This window comes from Acanthaster planci, unplaced genomic scaffold (genome assembly GCF_054643075.1).
Source record: "Acanthaster planci isolate LZ-2023a unplaced genomic scaffold, COTS_SCS Contig15, whole genome shotgun sequence".
NCBI classification, from domain to species: Eukaryota; Metazoa; Echinodermata; class Asteroidea; order Valvatida; family Acanthasteridae; genus Acanthaster; species Acanthaster planci.
Genome location: NW_028257639.1, coordinates 1 through 26,328, shown reverse-complemented (window position 1 = coordinate 26,328; position 26,328 = coordinate 1). Strand labels below are relative to the sequence as shown.

Sequence of the window (26,328 nt, the reverse complement as noted above, 5' to 3'; positions counted from 1 at the left end):
TGATAAAACTATCCTTACAGTTTGAAATATTACTGTTGATATTGCATGCCTTCATAGTTAGTTCGCAATATTCTACTTAATGGTAAAGCGAAGGAAGGGAGCGAACGAACTAACTCCTAAAAAGAAATATTTGGGAAAGATGTTCGGCTGCTTGTTGGACTTCGTTTTGACGTACACATAGCTTACGTACAATATTACAAGCTATAAAAAACACATTTAAAATGACGACAAGAGAACTGGAATTCTTTAAATGTCATCAGGGCTCCATCAGTGAAGCCTGAATTTCTTGAAATATCGTCGACCTTTCAATCGCGGTGCGTATAACGTGAATCGTTAATACTGATGGCCTCGCACAGCGAGAAACACAGCCATTGATTGATTGGCTCATCCCGTTACTAAATGTCAATTCAGTTTTCAATAAAAAGAAAAATTTGCTTCTTGTTCTTTTTGTCATTACTAAATTATACTTCGCCAGTCAAAAGCCAGCGTTAACGATAAAAAATCGGTTGGATATGTTGTGAAATGGGCATCTGAAGCGGGTATAAAGACCGAACTGCGTTCTGACATGAAAAATGGTTCAAGGAGATCCGCTGATGATTATATGACCACTTATGTAAAAGTGCAAAAATCAATTATTTCAAAGCCTTCACAGGCAGTGTACTCAATGAGTAGTGCTGTCTGTAATTTGAGAGGGGCCATTGTATCTGGCATCACCCAATAGTCACCGCCTACAACAACCTGTCGCTCACAACAGCATCGTCAGCATCACCACAGGGGTGAACTGACGATGACTTGTAACATGTATCAAAGAATTAACATGAACACAGAAGACATGAAAATAAATTTAAATACTACTGTAAATAATCACACTATTAACGAGGAAAATAATGAGCCAATGTAAATAGTTTGTTAGGTTGTCTCAATAAAGTAAACAGGTTTTGCACCAAGGTCTGAAGTGGTATTTTCTATTCAGATGCATGTAAATAAAATCTAACGCCCAAACAAATATGGAAGACATAATTTCACACATCACTTTATAGATGTATGTAGAAAGCGAATCCAGGATTTTTCTGGTGGGGTGAGACCAGAGTGTTTTAATGTCTAATTTTGCAGACAAGCAAAAGCGATGACAGACAATAAAAATTACAAACATTGTTGGCAATGGTACTTTGATGCACTTACCTTAGTTATTTTTGATAATGTTCCCCTTTTTTCAGAACTGGGGGTTCAGTCGCCCCATTCAGGCCTGATATATTCTGTGGATTACAAAGTTAAGTTTAACGTAATAAATTCAATTCACTTTGAAAATTTGTTGTGTTTAAAAATCATGAAATGATGACAAGGGACTCAATGATCCCAAGTTGGGATGCAACAATAATGCCAATACGTGTTCGCGTTGAATAAGCTAGCTGTCAGGACCAGAAATGGAACATCGTAACACAAGTCATCATCGTGACCCCAGTCATCATTGGTGGAAGATGACATCATCGTGGGAGGAGCCAGAACATTACATTAGAGCTTCACTATGATCTCCCAACCTACACGACTGCAATTGAGAAAAAGAACATTCAGTATAATTTTCCAGTAAAACAAGCAAGTTCTACAATGGCAAAACCATGCGCCGGTTTCGAATTTTTTTGGCTGCTGATATTTGGGGGAATGGTCACTTTTGTCTTTGGCCATCAATGTAATCCATTCCATAAAACCGTGTACGTCGCGGAAAATCGTGCGCTGCAAGGGTTTGTGTACGCACGTAGATCCGTACGCTCTCGTGTCATCTGCGGACGGGACTGCAACATGGATGAACGTTGCAAGTCTTTTAACTTCAACGACTGCAACAAAAGGTGCGAGTTGAACCTTGCTACAAGACGAGAGCATCCTGGAAACTTCACTGTGACGCCTGGGACTGTGTACTACGATAAAGATGAGGACACACTTCGCCACTCGCTGAATGACACTAATGACTGTACAGGTGCCGGTAAGTCATGTCAGAAAAGAGGGGCTTTCCAGATTCCTCTAGTGATTTGAGAAAACTTCCTTTCATGGCGCAATGTTACATACCTTTAAGCTACAGACAAATAAAAAAGACCCCTGTGACAGGCCACCTACCAGCTCTGTGGTCACGATTATACTGTTTGCATCAGTGAGACAGAGTCAAAGTCCAAAGAGCTGTCACTTTGTACCGAGACTGGGCCTGTTACAAAGAAGGGACTCCAGCTAATTTCATGTATTAATCGTCAAACAGATAAAATGTGCAGAAGTCCTTCAAAATACCGATACAATTAACGAGTGATTGTGAATTTGTTGCTGAATGCAGCATGATTTTGTTAATTTTCATTCTTAGTTTCTGACCATGTCAAGGGTCGTGAACAAGACCATTAACACCCGATCTCACTTCCCACCGCTACTTACAAGTGTGGTTGTCAGCGTCATGAAAATTTGCAAGCAGACGGCTCGAACAAGCTTCGCTTAAAAGTTCGCCTACTGTACTGCATCATACGATAATATATAAGCATCACAGTTAGAACATAGCTGTTTTGCTGCACAGGCCTCGCTTATAAGTAGCGGTGGGTAGTCGGGTCGGATGACATGGTCCTTCTGAAATCACTCCCCGGATAAAATGATCAAATGTTATAAATAAAATGAGAAACACTGTACATATGCTAAAGTTTAAAAACAAATAAAGCTATGCAAAACAAGAAAATATGTTGTGGCACTCCGGGCCTACACTGTAAAACTTTGAACACTTGACGCGTTTATAATGTAAACACTTGTATGTAAGTAAACACATGACATGTTTTCATTTAAACACGTAACACTTTATTACCAATGATGCGTTTATCTTCTAAACACTAAGTGTTTAAGCAACGCCAAATCCTTTAACGAAACGATGCAAATTGGTCAGCATTGCATATCTTAAACATGATGTTTACAGTTGATACACATGATAAACACTGGACATGTTTTTAATCTAAACATATACGCTAGTAATTGTAAACACGTTCTAATTTAAACACAAAGGTACAAAAATACAAACCGTGAGTTAAACACCAAGTGTTTATACAGTGACCCCGAGATGGACTGTTGAGCATGTCGTATTATAAACACAATATGTTTAGTTGCTAAACATGATAAAAACATGACACGTTTTTAACCTAATTATTCTAGCCGGTGAACGTATGCTCTGTGTTTTAATAATCACATGATAATAAGCATTATAACCCGTTGCGTTTAACATCGTGAATGTTGTGAATAATCATGGCCAAGATACACACACCGTATTCAATTGCTGCATTATTATGAACACATAATCCGCGGGTTTAATGAAGGAGCTGACAAAGTTTGTTAACGGAAATCAATCCATTGAAACATGCGTTCAATGTTAAAAGTTCATTATAGCGAATGCAAATGTTTAAAACAAGGCGAGGTTTAATACCATCTTGCGGCGCAACCATCGCCCCTAACCGCCCCTGCCATTCCATAGAAGGCTGATATTAGCACACTGTATTTAAGTTGTAACTAAACATTTTAGATCTGACAAATATTTGGGTTGCTTTGTTCGACATGTTTGTATTGTTTTAACGCTTGTCGGTTTAGATATTAAACGTGTCTAACATACGCCTCATTACGTATTCAAAACTTTTGAACATTGTTTGAAATGCATCTCATGCTTCTTCTCATTACAATAACACGTTTTCAAGGCTGCTGAAAATCCCGTTTAGGCTGCCTGAGTACACCTTAATAAGCCAAGATGAAAGATTGGAAAGTTAAGTGTTCAGTAATGGGTGAATGACCTGTGTTTAAAGTATACAAATGTCGTGTTTACTAAAAGTACGAAATGCTAAACACGGCATTTAAACGGCGACGCTAACGCTGTACTCTTTTCTAATAATTTCCAGAAAGTTCCTGTGCTATTCGCCCGCCAAAAAGTATCAATTATTTTGCATAAATTAAGCGCACGCGCTAGCCTTCTGATACGTGATTGGCTGTGGAGCTGAGGCAGCGCGTGCGAACAACATCACTGTGGCGCATTGTACATGTACATGTATACTTATGGGTGAATACACATGTATGTACGCACATCCATATTGCGTGGTCGATCTACACTAGCAGCTCACGCGACAAATCAACACGATACACATCACACAAGCAGCTTCCATCTGTGCAGATTTATAGCAGGTATTGTGCATCTCTGTCATGGCCCAATTGGATAAAATTCGTCCACTCACCTGGCTTGTGTATATTGCAGATACTTTCAGAACTCCTTTTTGGTTTAGCGGCCTCAGCGCTATATAAGCCAAACTACTGAGATATTTTGAGTTCAGATTTCAAGTTCCCCTTCTCACGCTTCGGTAATTAAGCAAGCATAGGGCGTAGAGTGTGTATGCATTGCCTTAGAGTAGCACGGGCCTACATGCGTGTGTAGGCATAGGACAGGAGTTCTCGCATAATTGTACTTGTAGGCTACGTTAATGATAAACCTTTGATTGTGCAATCTTAGATAGACTAACGTTAGACCTGTATAGCTTAGGCTATAGGCTTCTTCTACAATTTGTACGCATAACGTTAGACCTCTTAGGGCCTACCTGTTCTGCCTAGGTTAGAGGCCTAGGCCTAGTTCATTTTTACAGAAATTAGGCCCTAACAGACAGCTGAACTGGGTCATCTGCTGGTCATGTACAGTATGTACACAGTGCAAAGTGCAGTAATGTTATACAGGATTAGAGAATTTTAATGCCATCTTTCCCAATGTTGAACTAGGCTAGCCTGTCTCTATTTCTAGTGGTCGAATAGTGTTGTTCTTGTAGGGCCATATTTATTTATTTATTTATTTATCTTTTTTTTGCCTTATTTGGTGACGTTACCACGGCCAGACGTAGTACTGGGTAGGCCAATGATGGACGACAATGATCAGTTTAAATGTTCATTGTGTTGCTTCATAAGTAATTCATACGAGAAATTTACCTCGCATGTGGTTAGGTTACATCGCCATGATGCCAATTTTGTTTGTTTCTGCAGTTTTGGGAACTGTTCATATTCCAGTAGGAGCTGGGGAGCCTTTAAAGCTCATATGAGTCGTAAACATTCCATTCAAAATGTGAATAATGCTGCTGACGGAGATATGGCTAATTATGCTGATGTGCCTGAGCAAGATGATGACAATGATGCTGAGGTTTCACAAATGTCTGAATTACAAATGACCAGAAATTGTAATGCATCGTTTAGCCTCGCCTTGGAATGTTCCCATAACTTGACACACTCTTCTGTTGACAGAGTGATTGAATCTGTTTCCTCCTTGATTGAGCAACATGTCTCTTTGTTCAAGACCAAGATTCGTGAAAAACTCCAAGAACAATGTATCCCATGTGGATTTATGACTGAAATTTCAGTCAAGCACTTGCTTGATGAGATATGCACAAGGAAGAAACGAGACAAATTGTATGAACAGATATACTTTTATGTTCCACCAAAAGCAGTAAAACTTGGAGAAAAGTTTGTAACAGTCAAGGGTGTTCTACAGAAGAAGGATATTGTTGGTTATTGCATTCCATTCACAGAAAGTTTAACAAACTTAGTGCTAATGCCAGATGTGTGGAAGTATATTAGTAACCCACGTGATCCTTCACACTACATGTATGATATTTCTGATGGTGAATGCATTAGATCAGACCCATTATTCACAAGGAACCCCCAAGCTCTTCAGGTAATTCTTAACACCGATGATATTGAGATAGTCAACCCGATTGGGTCTCACACCAAGAAGCACAAACTGACTATGTTCTATTACACATTAGCAAACATCCCACCTGAATACAGGTCACAGCTACAGACTATACAACTTTTAGGTGTTGCCAGAAGTAAGGACATTAGAAAGTATGGATCTGGTGCTCTCCTAGAAGACTTTGTAAGTTGCATAAATAAACTTAGTTCAGGTGGTCTTGAGCTTAAGGTGAATGGTGTAAACATGCATCTTGAAGGCAAACTTGTCATTGTACCTTGTGACACACCAGCAGCACAGTGGCTTGGGGGCTTCAAGGAGGGTGTTTCTTTTGCATTGCATGGTTGCAGGTGTTGTCAAGCTTCTCAGTCTGATATGAAACGAAAGTTTGTTGAACAAGAGTTTGTTATGCGAGAAGAAGGAGAGCACAGAAGAAGATGCCTTTCTCTTGATGGCTTGTCTAAAGCTGCAAAGATATACTGGAGTAAACAATGGGGCATAAATTCGGCAAGCTGTCTCCAGAGTATCCATGATTTCAGTATCTGCAGTGGTTTAGTTCAAGACCCTATGCATGTATTTTTGGAAGGTTTAATACCACACGAATTGAAATACATGCTCTATGACTATATTGTGGTTTCAAAGTACTTCACCTTGGAGTGGCTTAATGCAAGAATAACATCCTTTTCATATTCGTACCTCCATCTGGGAGCAAAGCCTGAAATCCTGGATAAGACTCATATTGTGGGAGATGGAAAACTAAAACAAACATCTGCTGCTACTATGACCCTAATTTGCACATTGCCGTACATTATAAGTCAAAAGGTACCTCAGGGAGAACCAAAATGGGTAAACTTTCTGCGGCTTGTGCAAATTACGCTCATATCAACAAGTCCTTGCTGCAGCCACATGACAGCTTCTGTACTTGCTCAGCTTGTATATGAACATCATACAACCTTCACTGCTCTCTATCCAAAGGGGAAGGTTACGCCAAAGATGCATTATTGCATCCACCTACCAAGGCAGATGATTAATTATGGCCCATTAAGACACCATTGGTGTATGCGTTTCGAGGCAAAACATGGTTTCTTCAAAACTAAAAAGTGGAGATGTTTCAAAAACCTTCCATTGAGCATCTGCCTGAAACATCAGAAGTACATGTGCTACAAGCAGTTGGGTTCACACGGTCAAAAGACACAAACATTTCTGTATTCTGGTGACACTGTTCGAGAGGGAAAGTCTGTTAACTTACATGACGAATATCCAGATGCAGTTGGTAGTATTGGTGCGTATTTTGGTGTTGATCATCAAGCTGAGAATGGAGTGCATGCTTACAAGACATCTAGTTTAACCATCCATGGGCATGAATACAGACCAGGCTGCTGTCTGGTTCTTGACTATAAAGATGACTTGCCACAATTCGGAATTTTGGAGGCCGCTGTTGTCATCAACGATGAAAAATTTTTCATCGTTGAGTGCATGGAAACGCAGTACTTTAATTTTCATGTTTTGTCTTACGTTCTGGAGTCAAAACATGAATATTTGTGTGTTCATTTTTCACAGCTGTTTTCAAAGTGGCCACTAAGTGTGTACAAGTATGCAGGAAAGAATTGCGTAATCAATAAATACTCACACACATATGAACTATTTTGACTGCACAGATAAGGATCCAACCACAAGAATTCTGAAATGTTTTTGCGTTTTCCATTTTTACTTACTAGGACTGATAGTGTACAGTTTGTTGAATTAGTTTTTAAATGGTTGTACATTAACCGAGAGTGCCTTTATGTTAATTAACAGTACACTATTCTTTTTACAATTCTGTCAGAATTTCTGCTAATATAACTTTTAAAGGGATGTGCAAAATTAGTAACGACTGTACACAAATACTTTCTTTTAATAATGATTTATGCAGTGCTGCTCTCACATGTGACATTTCTGTACCCAGTGTTGGACAGACCCTATTTGAATACCAATGGATTTGATTTTCTGTAGATCAATTCCATCAATTATACTAATGGTGACCAACAGAGGGTGCTTCTTATAGTTGAAATGCTTTATGCATTTTCCATTTTTACTTACTAGGACTAATGGTGTACAGTCAGTTAAATTTGTTTTTAAATGGTTGTACATAAACAGAGTATGGCTTACCAGCCAGAGTGCCATATGATAAATGTGACTGGTCTCCTCCTCAATTGTACTCAGCAAGTAAATTTGTTGAGTAGTTATTTCAACTGAGCAGCTTTATGAAATTTGGTTAGGGTTAGGATTGGGCACACTTGTGTTGCAATCAGTGGCTATCTCTCCAAATGCATACACACTTTATTATTTACTAAGTCATACATTAATTGCATGCACTTTTGATTACATTTTTGCCGTTTGTTTGAAATCATGAGGTTTATCTATTTTGCGTTCTGTAAATTATCTGCAGTATCCAGCCTTTACACTTGTTGACACAGTTAAACATTTTGAGAGATCATGCCAGTGTATAAAATTTGGAACTGTGACAGAAATGTGCGCAAAAGTGTCGTAGCCATCAGCATTGAAGAGATGATCGTGAAAGGTATGTACTAGTTTATCTGTGTGTCATGTGTAATTTGTTGAATAATAATTAGAATAAAACTCGAAAAAGCAACAAAGTATTAGATCAAAGGGACCAACTCCCGTGCTAGAAAGACAAAATGCATGTTATTTGTGTCCAAACCTCATATTGATATGAACTAATCAAGATATAGTATAGGATTGGTGAAGCAGTGTGGCAAGAGAAAGCACAACTGCTCTGATTGGCTAAATTTATTTGATTCAACATGTGTTAAGGCCAACCTATGAGCTCATCCTGTTATCCGAGCCAGAAAAAAAAAAAACATTAAAGACCGGTCTAATGCCTTCTACAGGTTTTCATTCGGCCCAATAACAAATATGGTTATGGTGATTGTTGGGTCTTAACAATGTCAAAGAAAAGAAAAAAGCATATTATGCTTATTTCTTGACCTTGACATTTTTAGATGACCTTAAAAACAGCGAGACTCGTAATTTTTCTCTTTTCATTGTAATTTGTTCTTGTAATCCTCACAGTCAAAGCTAAGTTCAACCTTGGCAATGAGTTTGACTCGCACCGAATTGTGACTGAAGATGATGGCACAGAAATTGAAGACGACGAGGTCTTACAGGAGCTGGGAGGTGGAACAACGTTCATGCTACTGAACAATGGTGAGAGCTGGAAACCTGCCACAAGCACATCACCTCAAAACAAGATACCAGAGCCAGCTGTGGATGACGCAACTCCTCCAACCCCACAGTCACAGTGTTCACCTGAAGCTCAAGTGTCTTCTAGTCATCGAGTAACCGAGTTTTCATCTCTACCGGTGTTTAGCCCACGGGTGTTGGAGCATCTACGGTCAGGGAAGGAGCACATGGTGTGGAGAGAACTGATAAGTGAGGCAGCTAACTACTACATTGGCAAACATCCACAGCTGAGTAGTACTTCTGAATATTGTGCCATTGGTCGTAAAATGTTCTGCACCTATCCATCCATACAGCGGGAAGGAGAGCATGAATGGGTATGAACTGATTAATGTTAGTTATTTGCAATCAGTGAAAGTGCAGGCCTGATTCTTCACGGAGGCAACAAAGGCATATTGTCTCCGATGCCCATGGTCTTTGCTGAAATGTCCTTGGAAATCATGTTCCCATAAACAATTGGATTTCATATTACAAGTGCCCCTTTGCTTTTGGAAGATTGCCTTGCCCCTCCAAGAGTGAAGTATCAGCATCACATGTACATGGTTGGAGTTTCAGTCATTAATCAACATTAATTCTTTTTGTCACTTTGTACAAACGCAAATTGCAGGATCCTGATTTGACATACTAAGTAGTCTGTTTGAAACGGGCAGACATGGGGGGGGGTTTCCTCCAGAAAAAAAAATAAACGTATGATAAAAATATGTTTGTTGCACAATTTTGGATCAAATTTACTGTAGCTTACACAAAAACACACCCAGACCCCGCTAGCAGGGTGGGCAGACACGCTCTAAGTGTGGGCGCAACAACTTGCCTTTACAATTCGCTGCTTGGAAAATTCCCCCCCCCCCTTTTGAAACATCCTGTATTTACCCTTGTGAAAATGTGTTTGTTATGTAATTCACTTCAAAATGTTGCTGACAGATGGGTTGCATGGAAGCATTTAAATTCTTTTATCCTTGGTGTATGTTACACTCTCACATATATTTCGGTTTCTCTTTTTGTTTGTATTTTCAATTTTATACAGTCCTTTTTCACAAAGTGCCTCTCCCAAAGAATAAGGCACATTCGATGGACAGACAGGAAGAGGACTCCAACCGAGAACAGAGGTGGTGGAACTGACAACTGTGCCCCTACTACCAAGAAACCTCGAGTAGTCCATATATCCTGCACTTCAGATGGATCTTCAGATTTAACATCGGAAGAGTACGAGAAACACCTTTCTGAAATTCAAGTCGAGTGGGCCAAGGGGCAGAGGAAGAATGATGCTCATCTAAATCTTCTGCTCTCAGAATGTTTCAAGTCCAACCAGCAGTGGATCAAAGGGCTTCCAGACTCAAAGATTAAGCCAATTTTGGAAAAGATCCCATGCTATGAAGATGGACAGATGGTAAGTACGATTTAACATATATTACTAAAATTCAAAACCCAATTAATTCATGGTGTAAATGTGTGATCCTTGACCTTCAAAGTCTGTTGCCATGACCCCGGATGTCAATCCTGCAATGGAAAATCAGGTATAGTCAGACACTCAAACTATACGTATTTGCAGCTTGTTGAAGGAGGAAATCATTTTTTTTTTGTAATTTTCCAAAATATTTTCCTCAAAACAGTGTTTCACAAGGTATATAAATTTGTTCAAACCAGACGATTTTCTCAAGTTAGACAAAAATGCTACGCTTCATACAATCTTTCACTTGTTCAGACCGGTTGTGTTTAATGACAAATTGTAACTGGAGTTTGCTTGTACCACTACTCATATTCCTTGTTTTGTTACCTTTTATGATTTATCAACAGATTATTCTTGAGTTTCAGAGGATTATTGGGGAGAAGCAGTTCGGCAAACTTCAGGACAACACCAAGATGTTTATGGCTGCCGTCGAGGAGGCCTTGCGTTTGCCGCCAACAGAGGTAATTTTTTTGTTCTATATCTTTGTGCTCATCGTAAATTCATTTAGAAATGGGGAAGCAGACTTAGGACACCCAAGTGGGACCCCCCCCCCGATATTACTGCTTGAGATGTCCTAGGAGAGCCAAAGAATATTTCCAATTTGTACATACAGGACCACATTCGTTTTTATATTGACCATTTTTCACCCCTTTAAATCTGTTAACTTCAGGAACCTGAGAGAATGGTTAAGATCATCGAACAGGTAGAGAAGGCAACAGCCTTTGACAAAGGGAAGGGTGTCAAAACAAAGAGAGTCATCACCATCATAGAGGTAATAAAACTGTTACATCTCTAGGCCCACACTTTCCCATACATATCACCACTTCAGCTGTGCTTTAGTCACTGTAGTCATTGACTGCGACTCGAGTTGACTCGATTGCATCAAGCAGACTCTTGTCAATGCTAAAGGATTAACCTTAGACTCCATCTTTGCCGTAGCTTTGACTCGATCAAGATGTAATGGCTCAGCTCAAGGACCCATTTGCCTGACTCATCTTTTTGTCAATAATTAGATCAAATGTTTACATTGTTGTTTTGATACATGGAGAACACATGTTTACAACAAGGTAACCGTTATATATCATTGTTATATATTTCTCAGGACATTCCAGACAACGAGGTTGAAGTGGCCCTGAAAACTGGGGACAAGGATCCGCCAAAGCTGGTAATAATCAAGAGGGATGACAAGATAACTGCAATCTTCATTGTTGGCGATGGGGTCCACATATCTTGCAAGGGCAGTATGGTGGCAAATGCAGTGATCACTTTGTTGGGAGTATATTATGTTTTCAACCTTGACTACCCCAAAATATACTCTCAGATCCTTGGAATCCTTCAGACTCATGTTGTTGGAGGACTTCCTTTCGAAGGCAAAAAAAGTGCCAAATACCGCACGTTTAATAACTCGCTTGTCAAAAAAATGGCACAGAAACGGTGCAGTAGCGAGAACTGAGTCCATATAATGGGCAGTAGCGAGAACTGAGTCCATATAATGGTTCATAACATGGCATACTAAATTCTTTATTGTATGCATTCTAAAAGGTTAATTAAATTGTTCTCTTTCATACACATTTTGATGTAAAGAAAAACAAAAATTGGGTTTGAGGTAGGTCACTGAATCTAAAAAGAATGATTGGCTGGGTACCGAGCAGCTGTAGTTTAGTGGATGCAGTTTCTTGTTTGCTCTGGATGTAGATAATTATGATGCTATTTCAAACAGACACTACTCTGTAAATCGTTTTTGACCTTAATAAAGGTAATTTTGCTTTTGCTTTGATTTTATACTGCTGGAAAATGTAAAAAGGCAAAAACAACCTACAAAAATGACATCAACGAAGAAGGTCCAAAAGATTCCATTCTCGTGGGTGCTTTTTAGTGTCCCTAGTGTTCAATGTTTGTTATGCAGTTTCAATAATTAATCGCCAGTATTTAAAGTTATATCGTAGACCGATCAGACATTGTGGTTGACGTCATCTTGGTTTTCTTCCATTTTAATCGAACTAAGAGGAGGCAAAGAGGAAAATGGCCTGCTTTTATTTCTTGAAAAGGATTTCCATTTCAATGTGTCTATGCCTGCCACTATTAAGGTCTACTGTTGTTACAGATTATTGAAGGTTAACATTTAACACTTTTTAGGAGCTGTAAACAAGTCAATGTTTAAAAGTGTTACAAACCTTAGCATGTCAACATCTAACTACTTATGAAAGCTGTCTAAACACTAATTATGTTTAGATTTAATGGAACAATTCGGTAAATTGGAAATGTTTTAGCGTTTTATAGCTAAACTGAGAGTGTTTAAAGAATAAATACGTATTATTTTCAGTAAGCACATAAACACCTATAAGATTATAAACACGTCACAGTGTTTAAAAAGTGTTACAGGTTGTAAACATGTCGGAGTGTGTATAGGTAAACATCTAAATACTTGTTAAACACTTGCTAAATGCCATTAACGTTTAAATATGGTACAAATTAATAATTCATAAACATGTCGAAATGTTTACAACGTAAACACAGTGAGTTTATGAAATAAACATTCACGTGTTCTTGAAAATAATAAACGTGTTGAATTGTTTAGTCTGTGAATATGTTTGTGTTTACAAGAAAACATTTATGGGTTTAAATGTTAAATGTTACAACACTAAACGCAGTTTACTAAAAAACATGTCACAGTGTTTATAAAGTGTTACGTTTTTGCGTTTATATTAGTGTTTAGATTCTAAACACATGGTTTTACAGTGTATAGCACAAATACATTGAAAACAAAAAAATGGTCTAAAATAGAGACCAATATTATAAATAAAACATTAATTAAAAACAGTAAAGATTAATAACAATAAGAGAGGAACTAACGAACTGAAAAGATTAGCAGGAAAAAAAAGGTGTTAAAATACATTCTATACAAACACAAAAATCAAAACAGTAAGAAAACACACAAAATACACGTAAGACGATAAGATGCGACTGGAGCGACAATTTAAAGATACTCAGAGAAAGACTCTTAATTACCGTTGAATACCTAATTCTTCTCTGCTTTCATTAACCATTCTAGTAGTGAGACGCCTGAGCTAGATGCTGAAATCTGACATTGAAATCATGCCTGTCATTGAATGTACCCCTACTTCATTTGAGGTGTACCAGTTACATTGACGTCAGCAAATCGCAAGTCCCTGATGGAAATCCTGCGAGAATTCTGAAGCAGGGAGCTAAATATCTTGCTCCCACTGGCCAAATTATTTAATGCTTCTCTCAGAACACGGATGTGCCTGATGATTGGAAGCCAGCAAATGTCTCGTTATTAAAGAAAGGCAAACGTAACGAAGCCAGAAATTACAGGCCCGTTTCACTTATGTCCACTGTAAGGAAGATCCTCAAGAAAATTGTTTGTGGCAGAGCTACGGCTCTTCTCGATTCCAATAAAATTCGTGATGATAACCAGCATTGTTTTTACCGCCCCAGGGGTCTGGTGAAACACAGTTAATTGACGCTGTTCACGATTGCAGTAGTTATTCACATGCAGACCTCACTGGGGATGTCAGATTTGGGGATTTTTCAAAAGCGTTTGATCGAGTTTGACATGATCTTCTTCGATCGAAACTTTAGTACGGCCTTGGCACGCCTGATATGTTAATTGGGTTATGAGTTTCCTTGGCCAAACGCAAAAGAGTCACTGCCAGCGGAAAGGTTTCATCGTGAGGCCAAGTGATTTGAATGCTTAGCAATTTGAAAGGATCTGTTGCATTTTCTTATCAATAATGTAATATCACGTGACTCAAGGAAAGGGTAGAATGCTGGAATCAGCAACATCGAGAAATGTTTCCAAAATAACCAGGGTTTTTGCATATTATCCTCCCGGACTGCATCAATTTGGTCAGCATCCGCACTTCTTAAGTTTCTTTTTGTATTATGAAATAATCAGTTTTGGAATAAAGCTGTGTTAAGCTGGAATAAAGCTGGAATAAATCAGCATTACTCCCAGAAAAACGAAAGAGGCAGACAGGCTAATTGTATTTTTGGACAGTAGTGCTACTTCATTGGCTAGCAAACTTGATCAGCACACTGACCCAATTATTAAATGATAACAGTTCAAGAAACGCAATTCTTGGAACAAAAATTACAAAGTAAAAGCAAAAATGGCATGCTTACCATAATAATAACCAAGGCATTATACTCTTAGCAATGTACTTACACGCATGTGCAAAATAGTCAAGGCGCTCTCCCTAGACACCTGACACGCTTGTCATAAGTGAACAGTGGTATTAAATAAAACAGGCTATTTTACGACTTGCCCTGCATGCGATATATGCATGCAAGATGGCATGGATACGGACTGAGTTAGAATATGTACCTTTGCGATGTATTTTACTAAAAATCTAATATGGTGTAACCTTATTTGAAAACCTGACGTTAATTGGTTTGTGTATGGGCCCACCGCTGTCCTTGCGGTAGGGCTAGCCGAGTTGTTTGGCCACCGCCGAACTTGCGGTAGGCAAAACTCTAACAGTAAAAAGAAAATTGTTGTGAGTTCCAACAATGGTTAACTTTAAATGTTAATAATCCAACGGCTCATTGTTTCGGCCTAAAGTTTGTTTCATCCAATTTGCATACAGAAGACACTTCGTATCCAAGGCAACTCGTGAACACATTTACGCTATGGACCGGTCGCGTAATCGGTCACGGCCGCGCACGCATGACAACAAAACAAGGGCAATCTAAAGGGTGCACTCGCGCGTTTACAGAGAGTGATGTATTTTATAGTTTGTGTGATAGAAGAATCAGCGACACTAGCCGGTTTGGTGGAAAATAATCTAAAATTTTGCTAAATTTGTCAAATGTTTAGTAGGCTCATTAATATGCTGAAATAAAAAGTTGCGATCAGTGAAACAGTGTTGAGCACTAACAATTCAGAACTGACTATGGGACTCGGTAGCCGTCATCCCAAAGAAAACTGGTAAATTGAAATCGCCAGTGAGAATAATTTTCTTATGATTAGTCCAATTCTAATTTAGTGATTTAAAAAGACTTAGCTCATCGATGACCTCGGTCCCCACTGCTGAGCGGTCGGTAAAAACTCCTTATAAAATTGAACCTTTACTTTTATACATTACCTCACACCACAAAATCTCACAATCGGAGTCAAGATCTGGCCGATGTATAACAGAGAGACCTTTTCTGAACGCAACAAGGACGCCTCCTTCTTGCCTGTTTGTTTTTCCTAAAACCACCATAGTTGTCTTGAAAAATTTCACTCGAGTTTATATTATCCAACAAGTGAGATTCCCTGATGCACACAATGTTTGCGTCTTTAAAATTCTAAAATTGTGTTCAATTCATCTTATTACAGACAATACGAGAATTAATGAATATACATTTCAAGTTTCTAATCCCTTTTACTGTGTTCTTGGGTCCCTTGACGTTGTGACTTGGTTAACGTATCTGAGTATAACTTTAATAACATTTATAATTGAGAATAGAAACGATATAAAATATATCTTTCCTTTTGGGTAAAAAATCAAGAATTGTGAAGCAAATTTCATTCCTTCATAGGAAACCGCACCAAGATGCATGTTTTCGTTTGTAATTAAATTAAAGCACATGTCGGCATTTAATTTGTAAAAAAGTCACTCTCTGTCGATTTCCATACTTTCAATCCAGCTAAAGCTTTGAAAAACATCGAAAACATCTTAACACAATATGCATGTTTCCAGAATACCAAAAAATAACATAACTTCAGATTTTTTCAAAAGAAATCCATAAAATGGTTTCTGTGCTTTCTTCATTTTTTCTTTCTAAATGCAAACCGTCCACATAAATCTTGTTTCCATTTCTGGTGCTCACACAGACCCTTTAATGGTTTTGTTAATATTCATTGAAAAATGCATTTTTTACAAAGAACGTACTTTTTTCAAATTATTTGATCAGAGAACCTTTTTCTGCTGATATTGCGAGGGAGCGAATGTGATCCAAAGAGAAAATAAGCCAATTCATTGGCAATTGGCGATTTATAGGTCAAAACTTCAGGGCACAGAAACCATATTTGCTTCTAAAATTACAATCGTTCGTATTATTATTCATTTTTACATATCTCTGCACAATACATCGGGACCCAAGAAACGAGACTCAGGGCCTATAGGCATTCAAAATTGTTTTGGTCCTCGCGGCTTGAATGAGCGCTTATTCTTATTGAGTACTTAAAGCAAAGTTCTTGTTCCAGTCCAACGCTAGATCAGGAATCGCTTTATCATACGTGATCTTGTCAAATTTTGTACCGGTACCAATCAGAAGCTATCTCGTCTAGCTGCAATCCTGTCACAGTTTGATCATGTAACATTAAGCCGTTTGTCACGGAGCAGTGTGTTTCCGTCCGACGCAGAGCGGATAGTGGAACAGTATGAAAGATATCAGTCAAAATGTTGATTCAGCAATTTCATTGTGTTGCAACCATCTTTAAAAAGGCCTATCATTTATTAATATGCAATTTATCTGGTTATTTCACTCGGAAAAATCATCAAGAATATTTGCTGTCAAAGATTCAGTGTTCTGGTTGTCATTTTGTGCCTCAACTTGAACCGACGACAGAACGTCGGTCAAGCACTTTGCCTACAACTTCCACGGTTAGTGAAAATAACAGCTGTTTCGGCCAAACATGCAGATTTTGCGATTTGAATACAATTCCCACCACACAGACAATAGCTGACAAAAGCATTCAACACGCCTGCTAACAGATAGCCTTAAAGTTGGCTTATAACGAAAGACAAACCAAAAATTCATCAGGAACGGGCCATATGAAGCCTTTCCAGATTCCTTCATGATAAAAACTTCCCGTCATTGCTCAGCTTATAAACATAGCACACCACAGATAGATAAAAAACAGTCTTCGTAACAGGCCCCCTGCCAGTTCCGTGGCTACCGTTTGCATGTGTTAGACTGAATCAAAGAGCCCTCACATTTAATCAAGACTGGGCCTGAAACATCTGTTCAGGCCGCATCACACGGCGCAATGAGAGTCATTGCACTGGGCGGTAAGAATTTTTGCCAGCGCAGTGAGTGTTGTTCGGCGGGGGTAGTATAATCTTGTTAAGGTTGCACTACACTAATACACACCCGTCAGGGATCAAAATTCCCTTTTCTTCCAAAAGTACAATCATTTGTATCTTTATGAGGGCTTTTTTATCAAACCATAATACGGAGACGGTAGAAACGCGATGCAGAGAAAGAACATTAAAATTTGTTTTGTTTGTTGCAGCTTGGGTACGCGTTAGTTCTTATTCGGTATTCTAAAATATTCTTGTTACGGTCCGCAGTTGGATCACAGAACTACTATTGTCTTTAGCGATATTGTCATAAATTTATTTCGATCCGAAACTATATCAAGAGACTCCAGATATAATAAGCGATTTGCCACATTTTGCTCCAGCTTCATGAGCGATTTGTCACAGAGAAATTTGTTCCTATCCAGCTGTGAAAAGCGGAACTAAGTAATAACTGATGAGACATTAAGATATTAGTAAGAAATGTTGATTCAGTAACTTAATTATGTTATAACCGCCTTGAGCGAAGTCTATCACAGATTCAAATGAACATGGGTATAATTATAATAATGTGCATAATTATATCCGTCGAGGCCGAGTACATAATAAGATGCTACTGTCACAAGCATCAAGACATTTAATTTCCGGTCACAGGAACCGTTCTACGCTGATACTCCAATCTTTACCAGCGACCAAGATTTATCACTACTTTGACTGCCACGGTTTGTGTATACGTAGGCCTATAGTCGATTTCATATCGTTTGTACTAGATATTCTGTCAATATGTGATTGAAGGGTGGAGTATTGATAGACGAAAGAGTCTGTTCTTGTGTTTTGTATTTAGTCAGTTTTATACTAGGCGTATCACTTTGTGAGCACGATTAAAAGTTGAACATTTTGTATCCTATGTTCATTGGCTAAACACTATTTAGGCTTATCAATATTTTAATTAAAACCCTTAGTCTCACCGTCAATTTCGTGTTACACCAATGCGCTTGCGTGTAGGTTAAATACAGATCTTTAATTAATTGTTTCAAATTGAGGTAGGTAGCTTTCAATGTAGCCTTTATCGCTATAGTTTCAGAATGATTACAGTCAATTTCTAGACTATTTTTATTATACAAAATAGATAATAACAATTACAATTCTAACAATAAGAATAAAAGCACAAGATTCTTCAGACATGGACGTTTCCAAGCTCTGCCCACCCCAAATAAACAAACCACCGTTTATGGGCTTCTATTCAACACTATTTTCTACTCCCTTGCCAATCCCCGGGTCTGAGAAAACAAATCTCAATATAATAGCACTGACATAAAATACACAGCCAGCACCCTTTACCGACCTATCGAAGCCCATTTCTTGGTACTGGATTTCAAGGGCCATACATTTTGTGCATGTTTTGCTACATATATTTTTGTCCCCTGAGGCTATAGGGGACTCCCCTACCCAAATAACCTTTCAGGGTGGTGAGTGTAGCGGACGTCCATCACTTATTCTAATGAAGGTGACGTCAGAGCGGGGATTTCTTATGAACCCTAGAGGGCGTTGTGCCATGTTCTTGTTTGCACGTTTTGCTTTTCGCTAAAGTTTGTCGAAGAATTCCACTGAACTTTGTTTGAATTTTCTTGATTCGCCCAATGTTGGGAGAACATGTTTGGGGTCACTTGTAATTACAGCTTATGTGTTACAGGTTAAGATGTATAAGGAGGGAGATACATGTAGAAATAATCATTTTGGGCACGATTAACATTCAGTCTGTGTATGCTGTGTTGCGGTTAATAGAAAGAAATTGCCGACAGTTTTGTCGCGTTGCTAACGGACGCTGACGCGCAGTACAGCAACGTGGGCCTGCCATGACTTGTGTTTTCTTGTAATGTATCGGTCGCCTTGACCATAGAGCAAGACAACAGAGGGCAAACATCATCTGACAGTGGGTAGTGTTGGACATGCAGGGTGAAATAATTTGCCGATAGGGTCATATTATTGCTGGCAAAACTGTTCCTGAGGTGCAGAGTAATTAGGTCAGGGATTCTTCGTCTGTCTGTTTCCAACATCAAGTATTCATTTCATTTTGTGTCAAGATGCAAGCAGTGCTTACCCTTGTCAAAACTGTTTCCGTTGTGAATATATTTTAGCAGTGGAAGTTGTAAAACGTTCCGTGGTAAGATTCTAGCTTTCGTGCCGCAAAGCAGAAACCAATGCTCAACTATCATAAGCAAGACACTTGACATATCATTATTATTGTGGTTGCTAACCTGGTTTAGTCCAGGTAAACTCATATGCTAAGCAAATTTATATCCCCAACCATGTTTATTTCATAGACGATGAAATTAGCACCTTCAACTGTTTTTCAGGTTCCGAAATTTTTATTTCACTTTCCACCCTCCTTTCATCAACATTATTTTAGATAGGCTACAGTGCTAAAAATGAAATTGGCATGTTTTCGTATTCTTGTTTCAATTATTTAAACTCATTAGATTTAGATAGGCTACACTGCTAAAAAGGAAATTGGCATGTTTTCGTATTCTTATTTCAATTATTTAAACTCATTAGATAAAACTCCGACCGTAGTGAAAGAAACTGACGTACAGATGTGTACGCAGCTAGTTTTCCAAATACACAAAATGTCATGCATTAAAGCTCCCCACAGATACATTCCGTTGTTTTCTTCATTTGGCTTTCTACAATTTCTAATTTGGTAGTCTGCAGAAAGAGTTTTTAATTAGGCAAAAAACAGAGATTGATCGCTTGGATTTTCTTTAATTTCAAATAATTTGTCTAAATAAGAGTAAACTGAAAAAAAAATTCCACTCCAGCGAAATGTACACATTTGTCGTGACGTCAAATTCACCCCCCTTTCGCTTGTTTATGAACCGACCTATGGTCTCATTAAAGCCTGCAATCATTTTTCACTCTGTTGTTGAACTGTATCAAGACGCATTTATGGTGTGCTGTTACGTGTTCTGACTTTCGAGATTGGTGTGACTGTCGGCTCGTAGTCTCAGTCAGTTTATTTCATTCAAAACTGAGAAGTAATTTGAATGTAAACTAAGAATTAACTTCCTGTCTGATTGTGTCAAGATCCTTGCAGTCCTAACCCTTGTCAAAACGGAGGAACATGCAGTCCATCTGGCGGCTCTTTCCAGTGTCAATGTGAACCTGGTTTCAACAGTACATGTTGCGAGGACAAACCATTGGGTAATTGAATAATATGATGCTGAAGTAAAGCTTCCCTAGTCCTGTTTTGTCCCATTATGTAGCTAGACATTGGCTTTTAGGGAGACATTTCAGTGTCTCCTAACTTCCGAAGGAGGCCAAATTTTTCGTCCAAAATTTTGAGAGATGATAGATTAGGGTCTAAAATGAAAACATACAAAGTTTTGTTCAGATCAGATTAGGAAATATTGAATTATGGGACAATAAAGTTGGAAAATTTTGTGCACGTTCTTATGGGAATGTCTCCCTAGTGACCTATTAGTGGTAATTTAAATAACGATTATCATTACTGGTCACGCCTCTTAGCTTCCACCACAAGAGACTGTCATACCGACTAGAGCATACTTAACTTGCAGTTAGGTTTTCCTTGTAGTGAAACTACATGGCACGAGGACACGAGAATCATAACTTTTAAAATAAAAATATAGTGTGAAACTGAAGAGGCGGGGTATCGGAAAGCAGAAGTCAGACAAAGACCATCATATGGCATTTAATGCTTGTTTTTGTAACAAAAAAAATAAGCAAAACGAATGATGAATAAACGTGGCCTTATTGTAGACCAAACTTCGACAAGTTTTGTGAGTTTTTGTTTTAAAAGTGTTGTTTCCTTCACCAATCTCTTGACATACAATAATAACATACTTGTGCATGCATACAATATTTCTTTCTTCAGACTGTGATGCCTTGTTTTTGTCTGGTGTCCGTGAGGGCGGTGTATATACCATCTACCCAAGGAATTACCCTAACAGTTTGGAGGTTTACTGTGATATGGATAATACATCTGGAGGCTGGATTGCACGGAGCAAATGTAACGAAGAACCAGTCACGCGCAATATACTTCACTTTTCTGCTTTGGCATATATCTCTTGGCTCAGTGAATGTCCTTTTTACTAATTCCTAGATTTTGGCGGTTTCCATTCACCCGATTTTCCCGAATTCCTGATATTTACACATTCGAAAGTATCGGTATTCTTTTAGTTACAAGTGCCAACACGATGACATGATGTTCTTAAGATGTGTGAAATAAATTTTAAAAATTCCAGCCACGTTGCTGCTAGTTTCAGATGGTAACGCAACGTTCAATGTCATATACGGCATTTTTAAATGCTTTGCTGATGTTCTCAGTGATGATATTGTACCTTTATTTACACATGGCGGTTGTGCCCACATAAATTGTACAAGTTTGTAGTCCGTGCAGAAAGTTTCTTCAATCACTTTCTACGTTTTATGTATTACCAGTCAAGTGAACGAATTTCAATGGTGATGTCCATCAGTGTAAATCCGCGGGGAATGGAGGTATGCATCCTCCTGCTTTTTAACCGGGGTCGGTGATTGAATTTCCTCAGATTGTGAACAAGTTTTTAGACATTCCAACGAACCAAAATGTATTCATTATCACTCAGAAATGGAAAACAATTAAAAAAAGCCATGCTAAGCCGTTTTGATGTGAACTTCTGCATGAATGTAATACACCTGTATCATGAACACCGCCCCCTATATAGTGTCACGTAGCGTCGACATCTCTTGGCGCTTTTCAAATTTCCATGGCCAGGCAAGTCACCCCCACCCCAATATCTGGCACATATTTACGCCGCTGGCTATGCCATAACATTATCAAGGATAGACTTTCTCAGCGGTTGCCTGACGTGTATTTTTTCAATGACAAAATCTTCGCTATTTTTCATTTGGTTAATTTTAGCCACTGTGTGTTAAAAAAGGCTGTATGGAAAAATGCTGATAATCTTGAGTATTGTTGATTGGCGTACAAAACTGGTTTTTGCCAGTGTAAGCCTACTGGCCCCATACATGATTTTACGATGACGGATATCCTAAATCATTCAATCGTTTACTTGGCTATTAAATTGTATTTAGATGTAACTCTAGTTGCTACGTTCTTATCAGAGTTTGACATTTTGTGGTTTGTTCAATACTGGAAGATTTTTTTGGGGGTCTCAGACCTTTAATTTCCTTCCAACCAAGAAGTAATTCAAATGTTTACTTCCTGTCTGATTTTGTCCAGATCCTTGCAGTTCTGACCTTTGTCAAAACGGAGGAACATGCTATCAACGGCAGTCTCGCCAATACTGCCAATGCGCACCCGGTTTCAGAGGTGAACACTGCCAGAGAAGACCTGAAGGTAAGACCAAAGCTTATATTTTCTTATTTCACATTACAGTGAATTGGAGCTTGCCCGGTCACATCATTAGATCCCAGAGTGTTGGGTGTAAAGGTCTTATTTATCCAGTGTGCTCGCTATCGCGAATGTGCACCCATTTTCATGGGAACACACTGCGAAGACAACCCTTTCGTTGAAACCGAAATTTCCTTTTCTTGATCTTATACAACAGTGAAATAAAGCAAGCTCAGACCTGTGACATGCAAGTAATCCCAAAGTGTCAGGAACTCATGATGCCCAGTTGGGTGGAATATGTTGCACGCATGAATCAAGGCTTCATTCACCTTATCATCGAACTACCTGGCCGACTACACAGAGCAATTACACACGATTCTCATTACCATGGCTACGAGGCCTAAGGAGGACATAAAAATCACGAATCCTTTAATGGGATGTAGTGGAGGAAAACCACGTGAAATTCAGACGATGTGAAAAGACAGCGGAAAAGGAGCCTGTATTAAACCAAGGGACTCCGTTCTAAAACTCACTGGCGCCCGTGTATGTGGCCACGTTTTAGATCCATCAATATCGGCAATGGATATTGTTAAATTTACAAAAAGCTGTTTCTTTCAGCTAATTGTTACAACGTAATGGTGTCCTTAATAGTCAATGGCGTATCCAGGAGGGAAACTGGGTAGAAGTTTCCCCCAGAAAATATGTTGCAATGTTGGAATGAATTGATAGCGATATTAATTTAAACAATTTACTACTATACCAACTTTGGCAGGAGGCAGAGATAAATTTTAATGGGTGAAAAAAGTTTCGGTTTTAAAAAGAAATTTGCTCCCCCATCCTAAACCTGCGTACATGCTGTTATTATAATACATAACGTCTTTTTCTCAGGTTGTCGTCATTTACATTTTCGTGGTATCCGCCAGAGTGGTGTGTACACCATTTACCCGTCAAAATACCCTGACGGCCTGGAGGTCTACTGTGATATGGATGCTGCATCCGGAGGCTGGATTGTAAGTTTGCCTTATCATTTTAGGGAAGGTTAGCCCAATTGTTAGGCTGAATTTTCCCTCAAATGTAGGATTTGTAATCAGTGCCAGAGCCGAAACAATTTTGTGAAGATATAGAGTTGACAACTCGCTTACGAGAAAACACGTGTTGCAAACTAAACAGCTGGACAAGTTACATTTATGTGTTTTTATTATGTCAGTGTTTTAAGAATAGTTCAGTGGATAAGGCTGTATTTGTTTCCATTTTACATAAAACAAAGAACTTTAATTCTAATAAGAATTGTAAATATCCAAAGAAAGTGACTCGTTCCAAGGTTTTCGCTAACAAAGAACTTACCAAAACGATCACATTAGTAGCTGATTGATACTACTCGATCGGTCGCAATTCTTCTAAAGACTGGTAAACAGATTTAAAAAGTACAAAATCTCAAAATAAATTTCATGCCATGAGAATCTGAAGAAAATGGGGAAACTAAATCTAGATCTTACATAACTATAAACTCGCCGAATAAGAGAAAACCAGTCTTTAAAAGTCTTCTGCAATTGCAATGCATTACTCCCTATAGCGGCAAATAAGGCTATGGGAAGGGTGATTAAATCCTATGAACAAGATAAACAGCATTCTGCTGTTTGCACTCAGTCCTCTTTTCTTTTCTTTTTTTTTGTCTTTTAACCTTGGACGGTTAAAAAGACCCAAGACACCGCCGACAAGTGGAAAGAAATCCCCACCTTCGCTCGATAAACTCTTATATTGAAAGGCAATAAAACGTGCGTATGAAAGGAATTGCAAACACACATATTACTATACCAATGCATTCTTAGACGGAAGGAAATCTGTCAGTCATTCATTCAACACTATGTTTGGTTGAAGGTGTTTCAGAAGAGGTTTGATGGGTCGGTGAATTTCGCTCGCAACTGGACCGAGTACCGGAACGGATTCGGCAATCTGACGGGCGAGTTCTGGCTGGGAAACGAGAAACTTCGTCAGCTAACATCGGAGAAAAGGTGGAGGGTACGGATAGATCTGGAGGATGACCAGGCAGAACATCAAACCTACCAGGCCAAGGGATTCGGCATCAGCGGCGACAAATACACCTGGACTCACCACAAACGTGCTCATCATCATCAGGGTACGTAATACCACAGAAATACTCCTTATGGGATATGATATCAGTGGTTCTTTTGAACCAATGATTGGTATTTTGGTAACATTACACACTGTTCCTTTTGTAACCCTGAACCCATCCTTTATCTAAACGTCACGCCACCTTAGACTATACAATTCGGGGTAAAAAAATAACCCCAAAATATCAAAGCGATAAACTGTCAACCGCTGGCAGAATACGGAGTTCTAAAAATAACTGTTGCGTTCCCTCGATATCAGTCCCTCAATATCAGGCTGGTGGTAGCATGACTATTATTTAGTTATTTGGCGAGTGACATTCAGAGTTGACAATTTTTTGAACGTGAGGGGATTAATTGTAGCCCCAATACTGTCCGAACTAGAACGTGGTTAGCGCAGTGATCTGATCGAGGCACTGTATCATTTACTCAATAGAAGGACCAAGGCTAGCCTAGCCGGTAGAACTAGTGAGGTGCACGCCTCAGGTGTGTCTGTCTGGGTCAATGGTCGGGTTGTAGCGGTGCTGGGCTATATAGCTGGATATTCAAACGCACTGACTTCTCCATTAGAACGATATGGAGCCGCACAACGATCTGTCTGCCGCGCTGTACGTTCGGTTAGGCATCGCAGAACAAGGTTTTTATCCACCGCCCCTGACTAGTCTGAGCTGCGGAAATTCTGCCCTATTGTGGGTTTGCAAGAGCTTAGAGATTAATAAAATATCAGCGTGGTTAATGGACTAAACCAACAGGCATTTTCCATCCCAAGGAGTCACGTAACTTTCCTGTGGTCGTGGGCAAAAGTTTAAGGTTTGTGTGTAAAAAGTTGAAAAACGGAATAATTTGTCACGTGTAAAAGAATGCAGCGCCGAGTGGATAAAAGTTCTAGGCTTATAAAAGTTGTCTCGAAGAATGATTGACATTTACAAAGTTCAACCAAAGGAGACCTTACTACGCCCAGCCACGCCCAGCCACCCGGAGGGTAGATTTTAAATACGCAAAATTCCTAGGAATCACTAAGACAACGGAGTAAGGGAGCATTCTAATCACGCCACACTCTAGCATGAGTAAATTGATAGAAAATTGTCATCTCAGCTAGGCTGTTGAATATGCATAATTCTAAGCTAGATAAGAAACCCTGGAATGCATGATATGAGAACGAGTTAAACTTGGGGACACTATAGAATTCCAGTAATGATCGAGTTTGAGGGTGTGCAACATTATCATTATTGGTGATCTCTCTCACTATAACAGTCAAATAATCACCAAACAAACCAGTCCTAGTTTATTCATCACATCCCATCACAAAATGACGAAAACAAACTTACGACTTGTTTACGTCAGACCTTCCTTTCTCCTTTTTTAGTTGTACCTTTAAGATTAACAACTTTGGGTAGAAATTTCACAGCAAC

At 38.9% G+C, this 26,328-nt stretch overlaps 2 protein-coding genes across 4 annotated transcripts; both read left to right on the top strand.

Annotated features, from left to right (window-relative positions):
- Positions 1–1,186: 1,186 nt before the first annotated feature.
- On the top strand, positions 1,187–24,980 carry LOC147795484 (uncharacterized). The gene is made up of 4 exons (XM_087131802.1): positions 1,187–1,978; positions 22,677–22,793; positions 23,676–23,797; positions 24,666–24,980. The coding sequence occupies exons 1-4, from the start codon at positions 1,606–1,608 to the stop codon at positions 24,930–24,932; spliced, it is 879 nt and encodes a 292-aa protein (XP_086987928.1). The 5' UTR covers positions 1,187–1,605; the 3' UTR covers positions 24,933–24,980.
- Positions 3,685–12,967, top strand: LOC147795485 (uncharacterized). Of its 3 annotated transcripts, XM_087131808.1 has the most exons (7): positions 3,691–4,179; positions 8,148–8,279; positions 8,792–9,276; positions 9,984–10,346; positions 10,754–10,867; positions 11,077–11,178; positions 11,509–12,967. In XM_087131808.1, the coding sequence occupies exons 2-7, from the start codon at positions 8,195–8,197 to the stop codon at positions 11,857–11,859; spliced, it is 1,500 nt and encodes a 499-aa protein (XP_086987934.1). In that variant the 5' UTR covers positions 3,691–4,179; positions 8,148–8,194; the 3' UTR covers positions 11,860–12,967. The 3 variants fall into 3 exon arrangements, with proteins under 3 accessions (XP_086987935.1, XP_086987934.1, XP_086987933.1); XM_087131809.1 differs by having other exon boundaries at positions 3,685–8,279; positions 10,772–10,867; XM_087131807.1 differs by having other exon boundaries at positions 3,691–8,279.
- Positions 24,981–26,328: the final 1,348 nt, after the last annotated feature.

What these genes read in the sequence shown, in the direction of transcription:
- LOC147795484 (XM_087131802.1), top strand. Translation starts at nt 1,606, where the DNA reads ATGGCAAAACCATGCGCCGGTTTCGAATTTTTTTGGCTGCTGATATTT. An exon ending in TAATGACTGTACAGGTGCCG is followed by an intron (nt 1,979 to 22,676) that starts GTAAGTCATGTC and finishes GATTTTGTCCAG; the next exon opens with ATCCTTGCAGTTCTGACCTT. An exon ending in CTGCATCCGGAGGCTGGATT is followed by an intron (nt 23,798 to 24,665) that starts GTAAGTTTGCCT and finishes GTTTGGTTGAAG; the next exon opens with GTGTTTCAGAAGAGGTTTGA.
- LOC147795485 (XM_087131808.1), top strand. Translation starts at nt 8,195, where the DNA reads ATGCCAGTGTATAAAATTTGGAACTGTGACAGAAATGTGCGCAAAAGT. An exon ending in GGGAAGGAGAGCATGAATGG is followed by an intron (nt 9,277 to 9,983) that starts GTATGAACTGAT and finishes AATTTTATACAG; the next exon opens with TCCTTTTTCACAAAGTGCCT. An exon ending in GCTATGAAGATGGACAGATG is followed by an intron (nt 10,347 to 10,753) that starts GTAAGTACGATT and finishes ATTTATCAACAG; the next exon opens with ATTATTCTTGAGTTTCAGAG.